Raw genomic sequence first — 11,128 nt, forward strand, 5'->3', positions numbered from 1 at the left:
GGAGAGAAAAAAAAAAAAAAAAAAAACGCGGTGCTACGTGGAGGAATTGGTAGCCGTAACAATAGAGAAGGCGACGGCGATTAGCTGGCGAATTGGCTTGGAATTTGGAGGGACCTCTTTTTGTTGCTTGTCGGATACCAAGTCCAGACTATTTCTTCTCACCGTCGCTGACGCATCTCATCCCCTTTCTCCACCAGCTTATAAAATTCGACCTTTTTTATTTTTATTTTTATTTTTATTTTTTAATTTCACCTTCGTCTCATACTTTTCTTTTTCCTTATTTCCCCACGTTTTCCTCGTAATAAAGTATTATAGCCATTTAAAAAAGCACGCTTCCTCTCTAAACTTTTCCATTTAAATGTGTAATAATTTAATATTAATTCTATTATGGTAAATATTTAATTTCTATACTTCATTTATATTCTAATAAAATTATTAAATTACATTTCTAAACATTTTAATTTTATATTTAATAAATAGATTGAATTAGGTTAATGTGAGTGCCCGTGTTTACTAACCGATATGGTTTTTTTTTGCGCTTTCCCTCAAAAATTTTAAAATGGGTTTAATAGGGAGAGATTTTTACACCTTTATAAAAAAAATGTTTAGTTCTCAGTCCCAACTAAATCCACCCCTCTTTCAGTTATCTGGCAGCCCAACGTCCTCGCTATCATCATTCCCTTCTCCAAATCCACCCCTCTTTCAGGGCCTAGTATCTTTGTTGACACACTATCTCGTGTCCACCTTCTTTAGTACTTAGCCTCCTCTTTAATCGACGTGGGATCTCACAATTCATTATTTAACAAAAGTTATTTTGGTTGAAATTTTTACTACTCGAATAATTTGATTGAGTCTATAAAAATGTCAGAACTCGACCCGTCCCAACCCACTAACACTTAAGGGTTAAGATTAAGTTTTTATAATTGTCGAAGTACAGCTTGAATTGTTAAAATGTCGTAAAACTTCTTAGCTTGTTCGACAATTTATCAAATATTTTTATTTTAAAAACTATAGTTTAAAATGTAGATAATTTCTTAAACGACGATTTGACATGTCATTACATTAAAATATTTTCACATACATCACATGAAACTCGACTTATCTATCATCCTAACCCAAGTTCAACAAATCTATTACTTTAAACTACATGTCGATGTAATATACGCGCTTATCCAACCATGCAAAGTCAATTTATGATTAAATAATACTTAAATTTTTACCAACAAAAATTACCTTTTATTATATATAAAACTAAATTGAATACAAAATTTTATATTACTTTGACAATAATTAAAAAATTAGAAATATAATTATTGAATCAACAAAAATATGTAAAATAAATTAGCTCCCACTTCGAAGTGCTTAAACCTTTTGCCAAAGTCAACGAGACACGAACACCCTTCTGTGTTTATTAGCTGTACCGCTATTGTCTCTTAAAACACTAAATAAACCCACTCTTTGTCGGTGCTCTCCTTACTTTTTATTATTTTATATTTAATTTATGACCATTGAAAAGTAATTAGGGTTCTGGTTAACCAATTTCTTCGAGAAAAATTACCCATGGTTCGTCTAGTCACGGTCGTCTCGTCGTTTATTTTGTGTGAAACTCGTCGTTCTTGTTCATTTTAGTCCTTAAAAAAACACAATCAACAAATCCAACGCAATGCATTTCACTTTTCCATTGATTTACGACCGTCCAAGAGAATTTTGGCTCGTTGTATGTCATCATTGCAACTTCCCATACCATTGTGAGGGGCTCGTGGTCATTGTTTGGAGATGTTCCCGTTGTTAAATAGGGTTTCATGGTAGATCGACAACATGTTATGATATACTATGTCGAGCCTATGTGGGTTGCCAGCCGTCCCTAGCAACGATGGAGTCATTTGTGGCTAGTCCACATATATATCTTAATTGACAAATACTAAGTCGCTCTCCTTTATTATGGTAGGTTTCTATAAGGTTACTAATCTCCTATGATATGACGTTACCAAGATAGAATTTTAGAGAGTTACCAACTACCTCTATCCTCGTGATACTACTTTACTATTAGTCACCCAAGAGTACTTAGCCTTGCAAGGTGGTCCTTGCTGATTCACATGAGATTCTAGTGCCTCGTACTACTTAGGTCAGAGCATAAGTTAGTGATGCTTTTGGCTACTGGACTCTCGCCATCTAGGGTGCAACACTTCATCACTTCGCCTAGCCGCACGATGCTTGGATTGCTCTCCCCGAATAACCCACATGGATAACTTAGTTGGTTTTACAAAAAAGTTTTTGTTAGTTGCATAGCCAAGTCAATTGAGCAAAAAGTATGATAATTATGTTTCAAGGTAAGCATGAACCGATGTGTGATGTTCTATATTAGTTGGGGAGGAGAACAAAACACCCTTTGTAACAAAGGAGTGAAAACCTTCCCTTACCATACGCGTTTTAAAACCTTAAGGGGAAGCTCGAAAGATAAAGCCCAAAGAGGACAATATCTGCTAGCGGTGGATCTGGGTCGCTACAAATGGTATCAAAGTCAGACACCAGACGATGTGTCAGCCTTCTCGTTGTTCCCCAAATGGGGGTAGACACAAGGCGGTGTGCCAGTAAGGACGCTAGGCCCCAAAGGGAGGTGAATTTGGTGGGGGTCACACATTGAATTGGAGAAAGGAACGAGTGCCAGCAAGGATGCTGGGTCCCGAAGGGGGTGGATTGTGATGTCCCATATTGGTTGGGAAAGAGAACAAAACACCCTTTATAAGGGAGTGGAAACCTTAATCTATCGCACAACTTAAAATTTAAATGAGAAAAAAATCAAAATAAAAAGAAAAAATAAAAACAAGTAGATTAATTTGTTTCATTAAATGCGAATACGACATCATTTTCTCCATCATTATAATTTTTTCTTTTACGAGATTTGTTGAAAATAAGATATTTATTGATTAATAATAACTACATAAATAGTAGAAGACCCATTCTTTTGCATTGGGTGCTGAAATAGGAATACCAAGAATTTGGGAGCCCCATTTTCAATTATTGGAATTCTAGGGGCAAGTATTGCAAATATTTAACACCTCTTTTTTTTTTTTTTTTTTCCTGAAATTTTCTAAACTGCTTTATTGTAAAAAAATAAGAATAAAAATAAAAATAAAATAATGGCTTACAGAAAAAATAATAAATTATTAATTTCAGATTAATTCAAGTTAAATATTAAAATCCAGATAAATATTTTTTAAAAAATAATTATTATTTTTAGAACTTCGAGACCAAGTAATTTTAGTCAATTAGCTTTTTTTTTCTTTCTCAATTTTTATTTTATTTTATTTTCCAACAATTAATATTATTTTATTTTCGTGAAAAAATAGTCAATTGTTGGAAGCCTCTCGATCTCCAGTTGAATTTCACAAGAAATTTCCATGTCCATGAAAATATTAAAATGTCAACCATTTAAGTCGTCTTATTTGAATTTTCCATATTACGGATAAAAAAATTAAAAAGATAATAAAAGTTGTGTTTGGATTCATGCATGATTTCTGTACCCTTTTACTTGTCCCAATTTTATACGACATGTTTGGTTTTTTTCGGTAGCTGTTTTTTGTATATTATTTATATTTATATTCTTTATAAGTTTAAACTTTTTTTTTTAATTCTAATTTAATTATTCAAGTGATAATTTTTTTAAATATTTATTAAATAATTGTTTTTGTTTGTTATTTATTTAATTTTAAATAAAAGTAACATTTAATTATTTATTTTGAAATATTTAATTAAAATTAAGATCATATAATAAGCATAATTATAAGCTAATATTTTCTATTTATTTCTACTAACGGCCTAATTAAAAGTGTTTTTTAAAAGAGTACTTAAATTAATAAATACTTAAATTAATAAATATGGAAAAGCATACTTGTAACCATTCAGATTCACCACTAATAGATATTGTCCTCTTTAGGCTTTCACTTATGTGTTTGTTCTCTTCTCCAACCAATATAGGACATCACAAAAATCATCTATTGACAGCTCATAAATTATCTCCATTTTTAATGTTAGAATGTTCATCGTTAATAACGAAAGTTTAAAGGTATATTTGAAGTTTTTAAAAATAATATTTAGAGTGTTTTAAAAGTTTTAAAAAATGTTTAAAGATATTAATGAAAATTTTAAATTTTTCTAGGGTATTTTAAAGTTTTTTTTTTTTTTTTAAAAAAATTAAGGATATTTTTATTTTTTTATTTTTTTGAAAGAAACTTGAATAAGCAAGGCCCCATTTTCTAATAAAGGTAATTTTAGGAAATTGGGTTAAATTTTTTTTTAATGATTTTAAAAGTTATTGTTATTTGTTTTTATCAGTTGGAATATATATAAAAATTTGTTATATAAATTCAACACCATAAGCAAACAAACAAAATTATTATAATTAACTAATTTCAAATTTTAAAATTTTATAAAATGAAATATTAAATAGTATTTAAACATTAAAAATATCAAAATTCAAGTTATATGATAAAATGGTACGTTTTTTTTTATATAATTATCTTAATAAATATAAACCTTAGAAATATGTTTAATAATGAGATTTAAATATTTTTATGTAAAAATATGATTTAATATTAAAATTTTATATTAAGATATTGAAAGCATCGTTTTAAAACTAAAATTAAATTAAATAAACCGACTATTTTATTTAATGTTTTTAGAAAATATCTGTAAATTAAAATCGATAAAAAGAAGAGGTAGTTTAGTTATAGGGTAGATGAAACACGTGGTGTACCTACAATGTAGAGTACACCGAGTCGCAGCGAATCGCCGCTCATCACCAACAAAATTGGGGAAATTTCTTATTAATTAAAAAAATTACTCCCAATATTTATTATAATATGAAAATAAATAAATAAATAAGAATTTAGATTTAACAATGGCGCTGAAAGAGGAACAGAGGGACTCGTTTGTTTGTTTGAGTTTGAGAGTGTCAAAGAAAACCAAATACTTTTTATTTTTTTAATTTTAATTTTGATTTTTTTTTTTTCACATTCGCCGTCTCCCTCGCCAGAGTTTTTCACGTTTGCCTCCTCTTCTCTCTCCGCCGTTCCGTTTCTCTCTGCCGTTCTCCGTTCTCTCTGCCACCTCACGGTGGCTGAACCTGACTTAGCCGAGGAAACTGTCAAAAGTCCTATTCGCTGTTCCGAACAACCCAACCCTCATTCTCTCTCATTCCCAATCTCTCCCTCTGTCTCTCTGTCTCTCTCTCTCTCCGCCGCCGTTCTTTCTTCACTGTCTGAAACTCTCTCTCTCTTTCTCTCTCTTGTTGCCCTCTTCAGACGCATTTCTTTTTGTTTTGGGGATATTCAGCAACCACTCGAGGAAGTTATTGAAACAGTTCCGCCTTCTGAGGTTCGTCAATCTGTCTAGGGGTAGGGTCGGTTAGTTCTTCGTCTTCATAGGATATTTCCCAGGGTATTTTATTTATCTCTTTTGTATTTTTCTTGCTGTTCGGACATCGGTGGAAGTTTTTTCGGAGGGTGCATATTTGGCTTAGGGTTTCTGATTTTTGTTTCGGCACATTCAATCGGTGTTCGGATTGTGGTTTTTCTAATTTCTTATTTCGTTAGGGTTTTTTTTTTTTTTTTCCTCCTCTGATCGAACTATTTTGACGGGGACAATCTTCTGTTTTGGAATTGTCCGCCTCTTTGTTCGTGAGATATACCCTTCTTTATTTTTCTGCATCTCAACCGATTCCCTTAAAGACGAGGGTTTTCCGAGGGTGTTTTGCTGACCGAATCTACAGTTAATTGAACACGGAGGCTGGGAGAGATAGTGAGGCCTTTCCTTCATACCTTTCTTTTTAATTGAACCGCTTCATCATCTTATCCTTGATATTTCCTCTGTTTTCATCCTCTGATATTCCTCTCCCGTGTGAGAATTGGGTTGTATTCATTTTGTTCACAAGATGAGATAAATCCCGTTCATAATGCGTTCAGCTTGTAGCCAAATTGGCAGCTACTTGATTGAATAGCAGTGGTCGTGAAGTAGGATAATTGTAGAAGAAAAGCTTCTTTAGTGGCGTTTAGGACATCAATTTTGAGAACCATCCTCTGGGTTCACTCCCCGTGCGTTTGCAACTTCGAAGCAATTCACTGCGCATGTCAATCTTTGCTGGAAGCTGGATATGCCACTAAGTTGATGACACATACGGCTTGTAGCCGTTCTTCTGTGCAAAGTAGAGGTTAGAAATTTGAAATAACAAAGTACAGGTTAGGGCTTTATACATTCCGCTGTGTAAGGAGGCATTTTTGGGCGATTTGAGGTGGTAAAGAAGGCTAGAAGTGTTTTTTTTGCTTCTGATATTTTGATCATGTTCAGTATTCCCTATGGAAAGAAGTGAACCCACTTTAGTTCCAGAATGGTTGAGAAGTACTGGAAGCTTTACTGGTGGCGGCAATTCAAACCACCTTTCTCCGTTGTCTTCTTCACCAACAGGTACTGCTTCTATTTATTTTAGAATATTACATGCTCTCGTTAATGATGCTTTCACTTACTGCTGAGTTGCCTCTGGTTTGAAATGGTGAACGTCTTTAACTGTACGTCCTATATTGTGTAGATGTGTCCTCTCTATCTCAATCGAGAAATAGAACTTCCAAGACCACTGGTGATTTTGACACTACACGTTCTGCTTTTCTGGATCGGACATCTTCATCAAATTCAAGGAGAAGTTTGAGCAATGGTTCTGCCAAACATGCATATAGTAGTTTTAACAGGGGTCATCGTGATAAGGATCGTGAGAAAGAAAAGGATAGGTTAAGCTTTGGGGATAATTGGGATTGTGATGCTCATGATTCTCTAGGAAAGATTCTTTCTGGTAGGATTGATAAAGATGGTTTGCGGCGATCCCATTCAATGGTATCCAGGAAGCAAGATGAGTTGTTTCACAGAAGAGTTGCGACAGATATAAAAGCTGGTGCTAACAGCATTCACAACAACGGTCACGGAATGCCTTCTGTATCTAGTGTCAGCAGTAGCATTCAAAAATCTGTCTTTGAAAAGGATTTTCCGTCGCTGGGATCCGAAGAAAGGCAAGGAGCATCAGAAATTGGAAGAGTTTCATCTCCTGGTTTGAGCTCACCAGTTCAAAGCTTGCCAATTGGGAATTCAGCCTTAATTGGTGGAGAGGGATGGACATCTGCTCTTGCTGAGGTGCCCAATATGATTGGAAGCACCACAGGGTCGTCGTCATTTCAACAAAATATTCCTGCTACGTCGGCGATAGGACCTCCAAGTGTGACAGCTGGACTTAATATGGCTGAAGCATTGGTGCAGTCTCCATCTCGAGCTCGTGCTGCTCCCCAGGCATCTGAGGTACCTTATTGTACCTTTTGGCTTCTTGTGTTGTATATTATGTGCTCCTTTTGATCTAACGTTCTCACCCTTTACCCTCCAACTTTCCTAGTTATCTGTCAAGACTCAAAGGCTTGAGGAATTGGCTATTAAACAGTCCAGGCAATTAATACCGGTGACACCTTCTATGCCAAAAGCTATGGTAATTGGGGCTGATGCAATTGTTGAATCTTATGCTGTATAGATTTGTTTCTAACTCTTTATATTTTGATTAATTTTGGTGCAATTATTTTTGTTGATTAAAAAATATAAAGCTTGGTACTTAAAACATGTGAGAGAACTGAGAACCATTTACACGGTATCTTGACAACTTGTGTCAATCTTTGATATTAGCTAGAACTAATACTCTCTCCTTAGCTACTTATTTAGTATTAAGTTCTTAGGATTTATATGTATAGAGAGTCGTTTTTGGGTTAATAATACTGAAAACTATGGGACAAAAATATTAGTGATATATTTTGACATTTTTCTCACCTGCTTCCGGTGACTGGTGATTTAATTTTTGGGATTTCGCTTGTCAAATAAACACTGCTTCTACATTTTAGTAACTGTAGAACTTTTTGTGGAAGTTTTTTATTCAAGTATTCTGTCTCTTTAACTTAATGACTGAAGGATAGTGTTTGTGTCAACTGTTAGATGGTGGAATTTGAAAATTTTGCTAGAAGCTTCTGCTTCGATGTCATTTACAATGTGCTAGATAACTATGTCGTTTCCCCCCGCTTCTATTTGATGACAAACACAATTTAAGGATGATTGACAGAACAAAATACAAGTGAGCCCCAGAAAGGGATGGCAGGGGGTTCTATATCATCTAATGCGTTATCTGATTTAGGAAATAGTTAATTGCCAATTCTTCGAAGGGGTCTGTCCGATTACCTTTTGGAAATCTGTAAGACGTAGATGATAGGAAAGAGATTGCAGGCTTTGTTTTTTGATCCGATTTCATGTGCGCATATATGTGCTTTGCCACTTCGATGCTTTGCAGACTGAATTATCTTTGGTTGACCACTTTTTACTCTCTCAAGAGTCTAAAATGGCGGTGGTAGGTTAAATATGCTTTAAGGGAAGTGTAAACTTTCTATGTTAAGGTTCTTCATTTGATTGTTGTGCTGTAGCCAATATACCATTGGTGGTTAGTATTCTTTGTTTGTTAATGTGTTATATTTGGTAGGCAAGTTTTTTATTTTACCTGAAAGATCGTTAAGCTGTTAACTGATTATGATCTCCTTTTCATGTATCAATGGTTATAACTTAATTAAGCACTCCTCTTCTGAAAGGGGTTCTCATTTGTTCTACTTATCCTTTTGAAGCCGATGTAATTTTTTGTTGTGCTAGCAGTATAATTCTTAAAATGGATTTAGAACCAAAAGAAAACAGAAGACGAGAACACATTTTTTGTTATGTTTTAGTTAAAGTTTTCTAAACTAGTTCTCACACCTGATCGATATTAATATTCTTTTAAAAGTCTCAATGGATTTTTATATTTATATGCTGAAGAAATGAATGAAAATATGAAAACAGACCATATCTTTCCTGATAATTTTAAAAGATCTGTTTGTAAAAACAATTTTGATAAACTACATCCAAGCAGTTCTCTACTCTTGTAATATGAAATATAGTTAGTTTTAACGTTTTGATAGTCCTCTATATCATGATAAGTTTCTACAACAAACTATTGATTTTATCTTCCAGTTCAGCATTGAACATGTCGAGGAATTTATATTTCTCATTATTATATCTAACTGCAAGTCTTAAATGATCGTTAGTGTTTTTTTCCCTTGTTTCTGTTTACAGGCGCTTAATTCTTCCGATAAATCAAAGCCCAAATTAGTATCAAGAACTGGAGAACTTAATGTAACCACCAAGGGTGGACAGCCACAGCCCCCATCAGTCCATGCCACCCAATCTCGTGGAGGACATGTCAAGCCTGATGCCCAAAAGAGTTCTCATGGGAAGTTTCTTGTTCTAAAACCTGTACGGGAAAATGGTGTGTCCCTTGCAGCAAAGGATGTCTCAAGTCCAACTAGTAATGCAAGCAGCATGGCAGCAAACAACCAGTTCGCTCTTGCATCTTCAGTTCCACATGCTCCTTTGAAAAGCCCAAACAACTCAAATGTTACTTCTTTGGAGCGGAAGGCAACTAGCTTAGACCTCAAATCTGGATCAACTTTGGAAAAAAAACCTTCCTTATCACAAGTCCAGAGTCGGAATGATTTCTTTAACCTCATTAAGAAGAAAACTTCAACAACTTCTGCTGTTCTCTCAGATTCATGCTCTTCTGTGAAATCTCCTTCAATTGGCCAATCTGATGAACTAACAAAGGAAGAAATCAACACTCCTGCAAGTTCTCAAGTGATTGAAAATGGTGCTATGGAGATTCCAAATGGAGTTGGTTCTGAAGAGGTTCGGGGATCTTGTGACAGTGGTGAAAAAACTCAGAGGCACGCTGCTTCGGAATCTCTAGATGAGGAGGAGGCTGCTTTTCTTCGTTCTCTTGGATGGGAAGAGAACTACGGTGAGGACGAAGGCCTTACCGAAGAAGAGATCAATTCTTTCTATCAGGAGGTAAACAAACTACTAGTTGTGGCATTTCACTACTTGTAATGCTTTCATTAATCCCCTCTGCAATACTTTTCAAAATGTAGTTCTTGTTTACATTAGCTGTTGAAGTTGTTACTTTGTAATATATGCTCTAATTTTGATCGCAGTTGGAATGCATGAAGTTGAAGCCATCTCTAAAAGTGCGGCGATGCATTCAGCCAAAGATATCTGAATCTCACGAGGGAAGTAGCAAGGATGGAGCCGGTTCTGAACTGAGCTCATCTGACTCGGATGCCTGAATTACTTCCTTTTCACCCATGAAAAGTTCTAGTTGTTCACAGTATCTAATGGCAATGGGTCAGTTTTTATTTCATTTTATTTTATTTCATTTTCTTTTCTTCTTTTGAAATCTCTTTCCTTCTTTTTTGTTTTCATGGTTTTAAAGAAATGCTGATGGGAGTTGGGTTGGGATGTTAATTGAAACACTGAACAGAGCCAATAGTTCTATAAGTTACAGTTGCCCAAATCATCCTGCCTGCCTGCCTGCCTTTACAGCGGGAGTTTTTGCAGTTTTAAAAGGGCAGTTGCAGAGGTTTGGCAGGCGCATATTTTGTCTGCGTTCAAAGATGCATCTTTTGGGTTATATTTTGAAGAGGTTTTTGATTCTGGAAGTTACTAGGGAAGAACAGAAAAAAAAAGAAAAAGAAAAGACAAAGGGTTTCTTACTGCTGCTTCAAAGAAAAAAAAAAAAGAGGAAGTTTCAACCTTGGTTCAGCTGATACTGATTTATTGTTTGGGATGTTGTTGGGTGGTTGGGTAGTGTAGCTTTGTTTGACATTGAACTGCACTAATTACACATCAATAAGAGGGATTATGTTTAGTGATTAATTGCCCATTTCTTCATCATTTGTTAATCAATATGGTTTTTAGTTTCCCAGTCGCCCATTCTCTTCTGCTTTTGGTTGGAAATAAATTGCCAATTATTTGTTTCGTTTAAAAAAGAAAAAAAAAAAATCAGTGATGAACAAGCATTAGGTTATTTTTTAAATCTTTTTTTATTTTTTACTTTTGAATTTATCCTATAATCAAAAGTAGGCAATATTCGATAATCTCATACTTTTTTCTTTTTTTTTTTAATTTTATAATCTACATGTTTAACAAAAACCCAAGAAAATAGTTTTTTTTTTTTTTTTTTTTTTTTTTTTAAATT

General features: G+C 34.3%; 1 protein-coding gene across 2 annotated transcripts; it reads left to right on the top strand.

The window, feature by feature from the left end:
* The first annotated feature begins 4,941 nt into the window (after positions 1 to 4,941).
* LOC111487141 lies at positions 4,942 to 10,806 on the top strand. 2 transcript variants are annotated; one of them, XR_002719001.1, is made up of 6 exons: positions 4,942 to 6,462; positions 6,584 to 7,338; positions 7,430 to 7,519; positions 9,172 to 9,942; positions 10,086 to 10,275; positions 10,364 to 10,806. XR_002719001.1 is itself a non-coding variant. In XM_023134400.1 (5 exons), exons 1-5 carry the CDS (start codon positions 6,354 to 6,356, stop codon positions 10,215 to 10,217), a joined length of 1,857 nt encoding a protein of 618 aa, XP_022990168.1. In that variant the 5' UTR covers positions 4,942 to 6,353; the 3' UTR covers positions 10,218 to 10,806. The 2 variants fall into 2 exon arrangements, 1 of the variants encoding a protein (XP_022990168.1); XM_023134400.1 differs by having other exon boundaries at positions 10,086 to 10,806.
* Positions 10,807 to 11,128: the final 322 nt, after the last annotated feature.

Source organism: Cucurbita maxima, unplaced genomic scaffold, assembly GCF_002738345.1.
Source record: "Cucurbita maxima cultivar Rimu unplaced genomic scaffold, Cmax_1.0 Cma_Scf00012, whole genome shotgun sequence".
NCBI classification, from domain to species: Eukaryota; Viridiplantae; Streptophyta; class Magnoliopsida; order Cucurbitales; family Cucurbitaceae; genus Cucurbita; species Cucurbita maxima.

Bases quoted from the DNA above. Each gene is read 5' to 3' on its own strand.
- LOC111487141 (XM_023134400.1), top strand. From the start codon at position 6,354: ATGGAAAGAAGTGAACCCACTTTAGTTCCAGAATGGTTGAGAAGTACT. The intron at 7,520-9,171 runs GTAATTGGGGCT...TTCTGTTTACAG, and splicing joins CTTCTATGCCAAAAGCTATG to GCGCTTAATTCTTCCGATAA. The intron at 9,943-10,085 runs GTAAACAAACTA...TTTTGATCGCAG, and splicing joins TCAATTCTTTCTATCAGGAG to TTGGAATGCATGAAGTTGAA.